This window comes from Harpia harpyja, chromosome 4, assembly GCF_026419915.1.
Source record: "Harpia harpyja isolate bHarHar1 chromosome 4, bHarHar1 primary haplotype, whole genome shotgun sequence".
NCBI classification, from domain to species: Eukaryota; Metazoa; Chordata; class Aves; order Accipitriformes; family Accipitridae; genus Harpia; species Harpia harpyja.
This window is the reverse complement of record NC_068943.1, coordinates 18,329,676-18,344,403: the sequence shown is the minus strand read 5'-3', so window position 1 is coordinate 18,344,403 and position 14,728 is coordinate 18,329,676. Positions and strand designations below refer to the sequence as shown.

Below are 14,728 nucleotides of genomic sequence, written 5' to 3'. Positions count from 1 at the left end.
GAGAATATTAATTGCTATGATCCAATCAAAGGCAATATTTAAAATCATTTCACCAGTCAAATAATTTGCCATAAACCTGTAAAAGAATAGCTGTGTGGAGAAATACAGGGGTGAGAGTGATTGCATGGATGTAATACATGCACATATTTAAGCATCTCTGTCATTGGGTTGTATACATAAACATACAACACCATTTTGTTAAGCAAAGGACTTTTCTCTTTCTAAGGTATTTGAATGCCATGAGACCTCATCTACACAAAAAACAAACTGCTGAGACTATTGAGATTTATATCTCACTGAGCATCCAATATACAAGTACTCTATCACCAAAAGTAAACAGGGAAAACAATAAAGGCAGAATATATTTAATATTAAATAAAATATTGCAAAGCCACTACAAAATGGTAGCAGATTGCAACTTACACACTGCAACAGTCTAGAGAGATTTTAGACACCAGAAAGTTTTCAGCAGGTTGGTCCAAGGCAAAATAAAACCCAAGGCAGGGATAAAATAAATGATAAGTTTTATGCATTTGTTTCTGCTGGATCCAAATTTGTGGGATAAAGGCAACTAGATCAAAGCTCAGCCCTGGTGAGGGTACAGAGCTGAAGGACCAGAGGCATTCTTGGCGTAGAAGACAAGGAATTAACAGCTTCCAAAAGGTGCATGGACTCAGGATATGTCAAAAAGGACTTCCTCATCCTCCTTATTGCTAGGCTTCACAAATAAAGTTGGAATACACATCTACCTCATTACCCTCCCCAAACCTGCTCCTAGTTAAAAAACATACATGATGTTAAATCCACTGTTGATAAATCTTAAAAGAGCATGTGCTTCTATAGTGGAAAAACCTAAGCATGTCACTAGTGAGTCACCAGAAATACGACTTTTCTGGAGATTTAAGTAGAACACTGTTTATAGGACTCCCCCACAGTTAGCCCAAGCTACTTTGTCTTCAAGCAACCTCCTTCTCAATTTCAAATACCACAGCATATCTTGTAACCTGTGTTTTAACTCTCCATTCTGGCAAGAATTACTATTTACTCTAGTTCTTAAATATATGCACCATCTCCAGTAACACAGGTCCCACCCTGAATGCAAGCCTTTCCCCTTCCCGGCTAGGCATTGCCAACCTGCTTCTCTTTTCCAAGAACCACTAATACTTCTTTCCAGACGAACCAAGCAAATAGGGAGAGAGATTCAACACTTTGGGGGACTGGAGGGTGGAGGTGGGACAGGTTGGAATACATACAGCTGCAAAAGATTTTTGTGCGTAACAATAAAAAAATTATGGCTAAAGTAGAAACTCTCCGCCTCAATACAACTCAAATCCAAAATAACCATCTACTAAAATGTAGAAAGGATAATTGCTTCACATGAAATAAAAAAGGCAACACTACTGGTTTTAATTAAGAGTCTCTTCCATAGCATAATTTATACAAAGAGACCATATAATCTGACCTTTAAACATATGGAATGGTTCTCTAAATTTCTAGCTTTGTGCTACAAATTGCGTTTACTTTTGTGGAATAAACTTTACAGCAGGCAGAAATAACAGGCTACACTTTAAAAAAAAAAAACAAGGGCAGTGGATAATGTAATCTAGTGGTATCACCTGTTCTAAGTTGCAGAAAAATCTGTAGCAAAAGGTACTGCCTTTACTCCTTATTAATGTCTCCACGATGAGGAATATGGCGTGTGTAAACTGTGAAAAGACACAATCTGTGTATTTCTGCTAGGTCTATACACAGACATAGTACCATAAAAATAGTCCACGCCAATGTCATTACAGATGTTTACGTACACGGGAAGCAGATGAAGTTCAGTCAGCAAATTTAAATTTATAATGTTCTGACTACTGGAATTTGCAAGTGGTTGTGTCTTCCGAAAACTTTAAAACCCTTAAGAGCGAGAACCCAAAAACTTGAACCCCAAACCCCAGAAATACCAAAGTTGCACAGGTCCTTGGTGCACCATTATCAGGAGGGAGCTTCTAAAAGGCCCTTCGATGAATGGAATAACTGTTCTGAACTACAGAAAACAATTTTTAAGGATATTATCTTTGGCAAAATCTGCTGCTAGAGGGACATGATTTGCCAGTAGTATTCAAGGATATCTTCTGAAAGCAAAGCAGTGGAAAGACTCAGGCTAATAGGACCAGAGTTCGTAGGGGAACGTGATGCTGCCAGGGCAGGCCCTTTCGCTCCTGTCTGTCCCGAGCCTCTCCTTGTTCCCCTTTACCCTGCCCAGATCACTCTTCTACCCTCCTTTTGCTTCTTCCCCCTTACTCTGTCTCCAACCCTTTCCCACTTTTCCTCCTGAACATGTTCACAGATCCATAGCCATCTTACCACCTCTCCACTTCTTCCCCCTTCCCTTCCATCCTGCCCCTCTCCCCACTGCCCAGTTCCTTCCAACCTCCTCCATGCTTTCTCCCAGCCACAATATTTTTTGCTTTACCCTTTAAGGGGACTCATATTTTTTTCAGATCTCCCAATTTGGCTTGGTTTCTGCAACTGCCTATAAAGACAAAAAAAAGACAATGGTCCAAACCAAACTTGAGGTTCATGGCACAACACCACAGAGGTTCTAGAGCTTTTCATCAAAAAAAGCTGGAATAAATTTTTCAACATGGAAAATGCTACATTTTTTTCTCTATGCTTAGTCTCAGGAAGAGTGGAATAGTTTTTTTTCTTGAAACTTTCCTCAAAAAGAAAGAAAAAAAAGAAAAAAGAAATAGCCTGAGGCAGACATGCAGCATGGAAAATGTTAGCCTAAATGGTTAGCATATAGACAGACTTTGAGCAACTAAAGACAGGGTTTTAACGGAAACCATCAGGCAACCTTATCTATAGGTGCTGCTACCTGCTGTGCCTCTAATTACACCTTTTAGCAATCCTCACCATTGCCGAACCAGGAGTAAAAAAGGCAAGGAAAGAGTTTTTCATGGGATTTTAATGCTCTGGAATACTTTAATGTATAATAATGTCTAGTGGTCACCACCTACTCCATGCAGAAAAAAATCTCCAAGCGCTTTTTAAGGCTTTGAATGGCAAGACAACAGTGGTGACCACTGACGGGAGTGAACTTCATCTCTGCCACATTGTAGGGGGTGGCAGAGGGTGCAGCCCGGACCCACGGTGCCCCCGGGGACTTGTGCCTGGCTCCCGTCCCGTCTGTGCCCCAACGGCCCTAACACGTTACAATACTTTGTGCATATGAAATAATGTAAGGATTAGGTTGTAGGGGGCAACTTGCACAGCTGGGCTGGCAGTGTGGGGCAGCACACAAGACCCCCACTTTGGGGGTCTCCCTGGGGTGCCACCTCCCCAGTGGGTGCATCAGGGGGATGTCAGGAGGGGAAAGCCCACAATCAGCAGGGGACTCTGCATGTAACAGTGTGTGTGTGTGCACCTATGTCAGTGTTGTGGGATTACCAAACAGTGTTAGAAATTTGTAGGAATTTGGTAAGACGTTGTAAATGGCTAGTGTTGTATTACCGATACTGAACATATTGTCCACTGATTACCTTCTAATTATGTGTTGTTAATAGATTCCTAAAAATGCTTTGATCCTGATTTTGATTTACACTAGGTGAACTGAGAGGTTTTTATCCTGCAAAAAGCATCAATCTGACAGAAGGGTGCTTTTGTAGCATTATACCCCGGGCTCCCGTTGCCCCCCTTGGGGTACAGCATGTGGCACAGGACCTGACGGGATGCTGCCAGCAGCTTATACATATAAGAGCTAATTCTCTGCAAACCCATCTGGTTTTCAATGTTGCAGAAAGGGTTTGATTTAATGGGAAACCTTGCAAGTAAAAAATAGGAGAGAGGAGGCAGGACAGAGAGCAGAAATGAGCAGCACATTGGGAGGCAGAAAAGGAGATCTGAGACTTTCCTGAAGGAAGGTGCAACGGAAAACGCCAGGATGAATGACGCCACAGAGAAGGATGCACAGCGGCAGAGAAGATGACAGTATGGGTTAGAAATATTAACAGATAAGGATGGAGAGATGAAGCAGAGCTGCTGAAACTGGCATTCAAAGAACAGTCAGCAAGATGGGAAGGACTAGAAAAAATGGAAAAATAAAAAAAGAGGGGGAAACAGAAGAGGTAGCGATTTCTTGTGCTGGAGGGAAGTGAGAATTCAAACAGAACATGAAGAAAGAAGTATTTGCTTGAACTGCCTAGAAAAGCAGCTGCCGGGAGACAATTTTGTCCGAGAGAGAGGAAGGTGGACTAGGAAGCATCAGGGGAAGCAGAAAGCCACCCAAGCAAAACACCTGGAGGGAGGATTAGAGGGATGGTGGTGACCCGAGAAGGTTTTGCAATAGAACTAAAAATGAAATGGTTCTAGTCAAACCTGGACGGAAGAGGAAAATTCAGCATGAGGAAAATAAAACTGGGAATAACAAGGAAAAAACCTTTCTCTATAACCCGTTTCTTGCATCTTTCCCCTAAGTACCTGTATCTAGAAAAACATGAGAGGTCTGAACTGAAGTCTGGTGTAATTTTCATTAATTTTAGCATTGGAAGTTTCTCTGTTCAGGAAAGTGCCCAAGTCTTATTCAAGCGAAAAGGACTTAGATACAGGCTAATGTAAAATATAACTCTAAGTGCTTCCCAACAACACCCTTGGATCATCAACATGGTCTCTGATTTAGCACCAAAGCAGCAACAACACAGAGATTATGCGACAAATGCTGCCAATGCTATCTGGGGATCAACTTTGTTTCAGCGTGCGTATTTTTTTGTTTCTGAAAATGACCAATGTTCATGTAAAAGTTGAAAGTTGTGACTCTATATGATTCCGAACCTGCATTTCTCCTTCAGGTGGTAAAGGATGAGCAACCAATTCAATTTGACAGCAATGTCCTGTTAGCATCTGTTTGTTTATTTCTTGTTTTCAGCATGAGAGCTGACCACTGAAGGGAAGTTAGTCTGCGCACATATGAAATTTACTTAATCGGTTAATTTGTGCAATATCATTGCATTTTATTATTTATATTGTTTTGCATTAAAGAAAGAAAAACACACTCCAGCAAAAGCTGAGAAAAGACGACTACCTAGAGCGGATTGTTGCCCATTATTCTCCTATTGTATGTATTCAAATTAACCTGAACATTTATATCAAAAGAATCAGTAACAGCAAAATGGGTACAACTGATGAGAAAAAAAAATAAATTAAAGAACACTTAATCCTTTCTTTTTCTTTAGCTGTACATTAATAGGTGCTGCAGGGCTGGTTAATGATCTCTGCCAATAACAGCACAAAGGCGATACTGTCAGGGCAGCTCAGGAGACCCGGAGCTTATATGCTGAAATCTCTATGGCACATTAAATTCTGGAATTTTGATGACGAAACTGGGGTAGCAAAGTTGCAGTTTTACAGGATGAGGAGGTGCTTCCTATAGAGGAGACTACTACCAGAGCCAACTAGCACCTTTGAAAAGAAAACAAACAGGAAAAATTCTGGATGAGCTCAAGGTCAGGTGCCGCTCAAAGCTCCAAAATCAAAATGCCGACTAAAAATTTCCTTTTTCTTTTTTTCCCAGACAACATGGTGAAAAGTTTTGCTTTCATTCATCATTTCTTGACATAACAGTACAAAGTCCTAAAATTACATCACTGTATGAAGTGCAATAAAACTTCTTAAACTGTCATTTTGAGGCTTAAACCAAAACCCAGATCAGCTGTGAGCTCGTTTCCTATGTCCAAGCCTGTTGAGACATAGGAACATAGACCTCATTTCAGGGGAAAATTAGCTACATTTTATTCACTCACACACAATAAACCATGAACCTTGAAATGAGTGTCTGTCATTCCTTTCCTCATGTTCCCATCTCTGCCACTAATGCCTTCTTTATTAAGCTATGCTTTTCAAAGTATCTGGGCACATCTGTTTTCTCTTTTCTTCCTCCACCCATCATGTCACCATCTCTCACAAGTTTTTGCTCCCTCAGTAACTGTTATGTTCTCATTTTTTCTTGCTCTCCAGCTCCCCTATCTGTGTTCTTTGGACACCTCTCCACAAGTGTATCTGTCCTTCTGGCGCATGCTTTCTTCCTCCCTTCACACCTCCATGTGCCTCTCAGGTCCTGTGTCTGCAAAACTCATTCCCAAAACATACAGTCCATGTGGTTTCCTTCCCTTCTGCTGTTTAATCTGGAAGAAGAAACCAAATTCAAAGTATTACACTGCCACTCCTTGAGCTTAATAAAACCTACCTCTCTGCATCTGCTACCACTCTTTGGTCCAAAAGCCCTTCCTCCGCACATTCCTACAGCCCAGCGATTGCTTTCTCTTTGCATGGAAACAATTCCTCTGACATTCCTTCCCTTGCCAAATCTGTATATATTGTCGCTATTCTGTTGTCCTAATTCTCCAGCTTCTGGGGAGAGATTTATTCCTCTCAGGACAAAACTTGCCACGAGTTGTCTGAGCATCTAGCACCGCTGCTGACCTCAACCTTTATAAAAATATTTTATTTATTTTAAAGAGCATCTGGGATAAGACTTTTAAAGGTTCCTCCCGATAGTGTAAGTTGTATGTCTTTTCAGCAAACAACACAGCAAGTTTGGAAACTAACAGCTTTATAACGTTGTTACGTTTTCCCCATACAAGAGCGGTTTTAGAGATGCCGCAGATGCACAAAACTGGTTCCACCTTACCTTTGACATGGCTTCTCCCATCCTCCAACAGTGGAACTACTATAGTGTTGTTCATATTCCCAGGTGATCTCACAGCTGTATAGACAACAGGTACCGACTGTACCACCACGGGGATACGGTGCACATGACTCATTTTGTTGGACTGCAAGTTCATGGGGCTTGAAGGTGGTACTGGATGGATAATGTGCAAAAACTGCTGGCCTCCAACACCAGATGCAGAGGCCACAAGAGGACCTGGAGTTAATACTGACGGTACAGATGCCGCTGAGGATACCGATGTTATTACTGTGGGTGATGAAGCTGGCCGACTAGAAGAAGTAGAAGTAGAAGAAGGGGAGGAGGCTGATGCTGTCATGGAAACTGGTGAAGATGAAGCTGCTGTAGGGGACGACCTGGCTTTGTTTATTGACAAGTCCACTGGTTCAGTCTGTGTTTGGAAATGGTCTGTAGATAATGAATCCTCCATGGGGTCTGCCTTCATGTTGTTTAGTAACAAGGGTACAGCTTCCATATCTGGGTAGTTGTGGACGTTTGGAGACTGTTGAGGAAGGACAAAGGGACATAGTTACATATGTGGCTAAAGATGACTTGCACACCCAGTTGCTAACACACATCACACAACTTGGTCATAAAAACCACAGGATTTGTTTCCTGTTCTTGTGTCAGCTCACAATTTTAAAGGACAAATCATGCTAGAAAGCACAGACATGTTCAGTTTCAACAGAATATTAAAAAAAAGTTCTACTCCCATTTCTTAGAAGGTGGCAGGATTAACTGTACAAAATCACCCTGTTTCTTTGCACTATGCAACGTCATCAGTGACAAAAATTTTAATATCTTCACTATTTATATTGACAGGATATTTTTTCCCCAACATCTAGCTTTAAGTTACAGCGTTACTCTTTTGTGTCATCTCCAATGGACATGAAGACAAACCAGTCACCACCGTTTTTCAAACTGTCTGCGTGCTTGAAGACTGTAATTTCCCCCTTCTTGTCTACCTTCTTCTAGACTAGGCAGATCTTACTTCTTTCTCTCATAGGTCAGCTTTAAAAGAACAAGCCTTAGCACTCTTGTTTGCTCTTTGCAGTGATCTTTGTGGTTTTGGCCACACCAGTTTTCAGAAGCCTTATGCTAAACACAGTCTTTCAGTTCAATGTTTGACTTTTTGCATTCTGCACGGTTACTGCTAATGAACTTACAGGTCAGTTTGTATGGTTGCCCTGTTACAGGCAGCAATGGCTACAGCGATTCGTTATTCTGAATTAGCACATTAGATAGCCTGCCCCATTGTTATAAATTTTTTAATTTGTTTTCCATACTAATTAAGAACAATTTTCCTGACTTCGCAAAGTAATTTTATTCTTTAGACCAACTCTTTCAAAGCTGGTTGATCTAAATTTATTCTAGACTGGTGCCAACTGCCATTTTTATACTTTTATTCCTTATTTCCATCATCAAAGAGGTTAATAGAATTTTTGAATAATGCTAGGCCAAAGATAGATCCCTGGAGAAGCTCATTAGATATATCTTTCCTTTTTGACAGTACTTCATTAATAACCACTCTTTAAAAATGTTTTTTCAAGTAATTTTCAATAGGCAGAGCAAGGAAGGAAATGCCCATCAATAACCTGGTAGTGAGACAAAGCACAGCTCTCAGCTCCTCAGCTAAGCACCTCCATGGCACTGCACTGCAGCAGAGCTTCTCTACAGGCACACACACACGCTTATGTGCTGTAGTACAGAAAACCAACCTCAGTAAAAAGCATTTGCCAAGTTACTTCAAATCTCACTTGACCCAAAGCAATTATTCCATATACAGATCTAACAAGCAATCTTTTTACGGTACCTAAGCAGCTCTAAATGCATTCTCTCAATCTCTAGATTATAGTATTTACTAAGTATCTAAAAATATTAAGTCAGAAATATTTAAGCCACAAATATTTTAGTTCGTCTACTCTAAATAAGCTAACAAGCAAGCAAGCTATGAATTCACTTTGGGATTTTTATAATCAGCTATGTTAAATATTTTCATGGAGAACCCTCCTGGTTTTGAGTCAGAGCCAAATTTCATCACAGAACGGAGTTCAATTGCAAAAGGAAAATAGAAACACTAATATTAAAAATTGTAATAATAACAGCCTAAGTGGATATTACCCCTGGCATGCTGAAAGATGAGATGTTCTAGTAGATCCCATCTATTCAGCTGATGTAGACTGGTTCTTAGAGCTGACATTTTCCCCTATTTGAAAGCAAGAACACCTATGGAACAGTAAGTCTCTTCCTCTATTCATACACAAATCAACTAGAAACAAAGGGATCCCAATTCATCTGGCCCCCTGGACCCTGTTGTTCTGCTGTAATACAAATAACAAAAGCAAAAAAAATCCCTTTATAAAGACCATGGGAGTCCTCCAGCTAAAAAAGAACACAGAGTGAAGAACAGGTTACTTTTCAAAGTGCATAAGCAGCTAAGAGTGACAAGGTTACAGAAACCTCTTCCTCAAGGTGGCAAAACTGCCTGTAATTGCCCAGTGATGATTCCTGGTAACTTCCCTGAAACACCTTATCCTGGCTATTGTCAGTACTGAGATTCTGCATTAGGCATACCATATGTGCCGTGATAAAGACAAAACCATAAACATAGATGGCACAAGTAGTTCATTTGTCAAATCTTTACAAGTCTTATATATGGAATGGGCAAACAGACTGGTTCTGCTGAACTAAACAGATCGGTCGTAGAGTGAAGGCAAGACGGAGAGGGACACCCTGCACAGGCCATACCCACATCTTCATAAGGCCAAAGGCAACATCTTCTATCCTACGTTTGAGAGAAGGGGGATAAATGGGATCAACTCACGTACAAGGGAGATGAGGGATCCCCTTGTGCACATGGCTGGGCAAGGGTCATCTAGAAGCAGTACAAACGGCCAGCTCCATCCACAAGGCAGATAAATGTGCCATGGAGGAAATCCTCCCTGTTGACGTACTTCCAGGCTTCGCCTGGGTGCCAGAGGCAGATTTCAGGTTGACTCAAATGCCACCTGCCTCAGCAGCACAACTTGTTACTCTGTGAGCTGAAGGATGGATTACCCCGCTGTTGCTGTCCTCCGTTGCTCTTCAGAGCACGCTGAAGTGCTCTGAAGGCACCGGCGATTTGATGTACCCAGCGTATGCATGTCACACTGCTCCAAAGGAGTCTTCTGACTTCGGGGATACTGCTGGGACTGGACACAAGGGATCCAAGCGGATCTCAAAAGCAGTCCATCACCAAACAGAGTGCGGTCTGCCCCTAAGTCCCACCTGCCTTTGCAGCAAGCAGTATCAGGGCCCTTACAGGAAGAGTAAGGAAGAACCCCAAACCCTTATGTAGCTGATGCCACACAAAGTACTTGTTCCATGGATAAAGTCAATTGTCTTTGAGACAAAACACAGATCATGACTTACAGATCTTTCTAGACTGTACTAAGAATAGGCCTTTGTTTTACTATAGTAATTACACCTAGTCTTTGGGGAATTAAAAAAAAAAGGAAAAAAGTAACATGTAACTGCAGTCTATCATAGAAATCACTTTCTCTTTTAATAGCTCTTCTGCATTTACTTTTGTACTGTACATTCCTTATATTGCATCCACCTTTGGTAGGTACCCTCTTCTTGTCCAGAACTGCTGGAGGGGCCATGCAGTCTCTATGTACTATGGTAATACAGTCAATACTATTATTTCAGTCTTCAGTTGTGAAACTAAACTCAAAACCTTTGCAATCCCTTCATGAATTTCTCCAAACAGGATGAAAACTGGTATGCCCTTCAATGACCTCCTTCCACCTCCAAAACTCTCAGATTAAGAATGCCCTTTCTTTGGCAAATTCAGGCTGTGACTGATGTCAGTCAACATTACAAAAGACAGCAGGATCCTTATCAAAACAGGTTTGTACATCCTGTAGTTCAGATAAAAATTGTAAACAAGTGTTATATTTTGTTCTGGTGGTGGTGAACAAAGAGATCTACCCCAACAACTCTCACTCCCTTACAGTGACCTACGAGTAGTATAGATGTTTCTCCATGATCTCAGATTTTACTTAAGCTGCCAAAGCTTTATTTAAACTGTACTTGAATCAAAACTTTGAACATTAAATTATCGTTATTACCTGAAAATGGATGGTATAAGCAAACCTTTCCCAATGACGATGACCAGTCCAGAGTTAGGAACTATGGGACGAAGAGTAGCAATGAAGCCAAAAGGATGGCTGAATTCTCAGTACACCATTTCTTAGTTAGAATGTTATGAACTGACAATTAACTGTTCATTTCCCTAGGTGATGAGTGTTGCCATTAGTTCCATTTAACAGAACCACATCTTTTCTAATTGAGATCATAACACTGTGGCTGGGATATTCAGAGGTATACCTTCAGACATTCTGTCAGCTCATAAAGTCAACTGACTGAAAAACGAATGGTTGAGTGTTTTTTTTCTTCTGTCTCTCTATTCCTGCCTTTCTATCCTTATCTAGTGAACTTGGCTTCTTGTGGTGGTGTGGGCTCAGCTGATTGCTAGTTTGGGCTGAAAAAGGTTTTCCCCATCTGGCTCCCAAAAGTGTCTGTATTGGTTTTGCAAACTTCGTTTTGGTTTTAGGGGTCTAAACTCTGTTGTTGAGAGTTTGGCAGCTTCCAGAGCGTTTGGTGGGTTAGAAAGGGTTCAGCCTGAGGTCCCTGTAACCCAGTGGGCTGCTTTGGACACCAGCCCAGACCATGGAAATACAACATGAAGGGGTACAGCTCCACGTGGCTTCCCTCATCTCACTGCTCCTGCCCACTGCTATAAAGGAGAGGGACAGCTTCAGCCCTGCCTCCAGCTGGGATTCAGAGGCAAATCTCAGCAATGCCTCTCTCTGCGACGCCGCCATCGCATCCTTATGCTGTTCAACATCCACTCAAATCCAGGCTGAAACAGAACTGGAAGGCAGGTTAGGATGGCTCCCTGCTAGAAAAGGCTTTTTAATGAAGCTCTAGCCTCTCTTAGTCAGTGCTCTGTTTCATGCTTTTTGTGCCTGCCCTTTAAAGCTGTACACCAGTATTCTCTGCAGTGCTCTGTTTCATTAGCTTGCCATTAATAAACGCGGCCAGGAACATAACACGTGATTTCCCTATTCACAAAGCTTTTTTTGGCTGTGTAAAAAAGCATTCCTTACTGTCCTTTTCCCCAACCATTATGGAAAAACAACCAGTCAGCCACACAACCAGCCACAAGACCCCGAGCGAAGTATGGTGAAGTTATGGCTGATAATGTCTTATCTGCTGGATGGCCATCCTTTCCTGCACAGTTCTACTTCACCTTCTTTCCGGCCCCCTGAAATCTACCTCCTCTTAACTTCCTTGGGAGGAAATTTTGCAACAGCCCCTTTGCACTCTCTTATTCTACTCATGGCAATCTTTTCTGTGTACCAGCATTGTCTCCCATCCATGACCAAGTCATGAAGAGCTCAGTTTACACACAGCTGAGGTTAAAACCAGTGAAAAAGCAAAGATCATTTTGTTTTCAGCAACTCATCCTGATGCCTTGCAGTTCATCAACTTCACAGGCTACTAAGCTTCAGTGAGTCTTTGTGCCTTTGTGGAGTTTTATTGCTCCCACACAACCGAGTTTACAAACCTCCAACCATCAGTTGTCAGCTTTTAAAGTGTTCTTCCTTTCTGGCAGCAATCGCCCAAGGTCAAACAATTTGTAAGAAAGCGTACCAAAAAAGCTGTCCTTGATGACGGAAACCGAACAGACTAAATTTAGCATTTATAAAATAAGCTGGCTTTGAGGACAGGAAGTTAAAAAATAAATTGCTAAATGCTTAAGTCTTCAGTCAAAACCCCTTCTTGGTTGTCATCGTGCTGCCCCACCTCATTCTGCTCTGGCAGTAGAAATTTCAGGCAGCATGATTTTGTTTTGTCACAGTTAAAGGAGAGTGCGATGAGAAAATCCTTCTGAAAAGCTACCCACATTTTTAACCATGTCGTTGCCACTGCCATACCAAAACGCCAAGGCTCAAGCAGTGCACGCATACAGTCTTCTGGGCCGGCAGTGCAGAACTGCGCTCAGCTAGAGCAGCTTTCAGCTCTGATCATCATGCTTGAAGGGTGAAATCTAAATAACCAGGAATATTCTGCAGGTTACAGATTTCCTAACACTTGACAGTTAAAGAAACACATGCTAGGTTTGAAATGACAAAAAGCACTTGCTCTAGCAGAAGTAATACTGCTTCTGCATAGCACACAGATGTGCTTACAACTCTAATGCCGTGAGATGTGCAGGTGGATTGGGTTTAGGATATGGTATGTTCATCTTTGGAATACAATTTGTTTTTTTCAAATTAAAATGGAATATTTTCCTAATCTTTCCTGTAGATAAGGGTAGAAAGCTCATCCACCCGAAACAGCAGTTCTGTGGGTGCTTGCCACGAAGCATATCTGCCTGTATCAGGTTTTATCCTGTCACGCCCCAGAGTGGCACTTGCTGAGTGGCAACTAGGCACTCGCAGAGTACGAAAGGTTGGCACACGGCTTGGGTAAGTAGCAGGCTGGGCACTTCAAAGAGCCCTGTAAGTTATGGCTTAAGTACCCAGTGCTTTCCTCTGAGTCTTTTTTGGTTTATCTTACTAATGTAAGGGTGAATTATCTTTAAAATTATGGGAAGAGATGTTTTTGAAAACACCTTCCCATCATGAGAAATTACATTCACAACACTCACATGCTTCTGCTTGAAAATCTCCACTTCAACCAAGCAATGAAATACTCTAAGAAAAGGAAGAAGTAATACAACCTGCAAAAAAAATGAACTAAACAACCTCTACTAGAAACACTCTGCTATCCCCCTGAAAAGAAGACACATCCAAGACTCAACTATGCTCGCTTTGAGATGCAGCTATCATCATTAATCTGTACACGAGGAGTACATCAGTACAGTGGTGACAGACAGCTGTCAAAAATCAGAAGGGCGAACATGTAGACAGCTGAAAACTAAAACTGAGCAAAATACCTAAAAAATTGTTTCTGAATGCAAAAGCAACAAGCGAACAGGCATTTGTGCCTTTTTGCTTGAGGCTGCTGCTGCAGGCTTTCCCAGGCTGACAGAACTGCTCAGCTCGGATGCACTGGACAAATGCAGCAGGTCACGCTGAAGAAAAGAGCAAAATGCAAGACAGCTGGATCTTTCTGCTTTTTTTCTGGAAGCAGAAATTAAAAAGTGGCTTACTGTTCATTTTCAAGAAACGGTTGCTCAGGGTCAAGGTTAAATTTGTGTTGCAAGGAAGAAAAGAGATTCCCGAGAGATGGCACTCCCAAGCAAGGTTGAGTCAGACTCTTACAACAACTCCCATTGAAGCTTTTCTAAAAAGCACCAGTTGGCACTGAGAAAGACAGAGGGTAGGGTCCAGGAATTATTAAAATAAAAAGAGGTTCAATGAAAATGCATTTAAACAAATTGGAATCGATTCAACAGGAGAGACCGAGAGATACCACTTTAAAGTACTTGTGATTCACTTAATGTATCATTATCTCTGCGTAACACTTGGATGTTTGATTTCAAAGTGGATGTTTCCAACCCTCAAGGCCTAAAAATAAAATTTCTATTCTCTTTGTGAATCTGAAGAGGCAAAAGAAACTCAGCAGACACTATGAGGCACAGGTGGCCTTTGTCAGCAGAGTGTTGCAAAATGTGTAGAACCTACAAAAGATGCCCCCAAATAAAAGAGAACTAAGAGCTGGGGAGATCAAATTCAAACCAACCACTCATAAATAGACAAGCAAAATTCAAGCTCCAAGACTGTAAAAATTATCTTTTAACTCTTCCTGAACAGAACACTACGGTGTTATTCCACAACTACTTCAACAATTAAAAAGTACCATGTGCTGCAACCTTTATTAACAGCTCAAACTAGGACTGGGGAAATGTGTTTCAAAATGAAAGGAGATCGCTATGCAAACAGCATTAATTTTTAAACGTGTTTAACAATGAACGCAAATACATCTAGTGTGAAATGACTTATTTTTAAATAATACATTTGCAAA

The 14,728-nt window shown here is 41.3% G+C and overlaps 1 protein-coding gene across 10 annotated transcripts in view; it reads right to left on the bottom strand.

Moving 5' to 3' along the window:
* KLF12 (KLF transcription factor 12) overlaps positions 1–14,728 on the bottom strand; it is a 256,306-nt gene that overhangs the window by 89,733 nt on the left and 151,845 nt on the right. For all 10 annotated transcript variants that reach the window (XM_052785981.1, XM_052785983.1, XM_052785982.1 and 7 more), the window contains one exon: positions 6,674–7,211. In XM_052785981.1, coding sequence (XP_052641941.1) covers positions 6,674–7,211 — 538 coding nt within the window. The remainder of the gene's footprint in view (positions 1–6,673; positions 7,212–14,728) is intronic.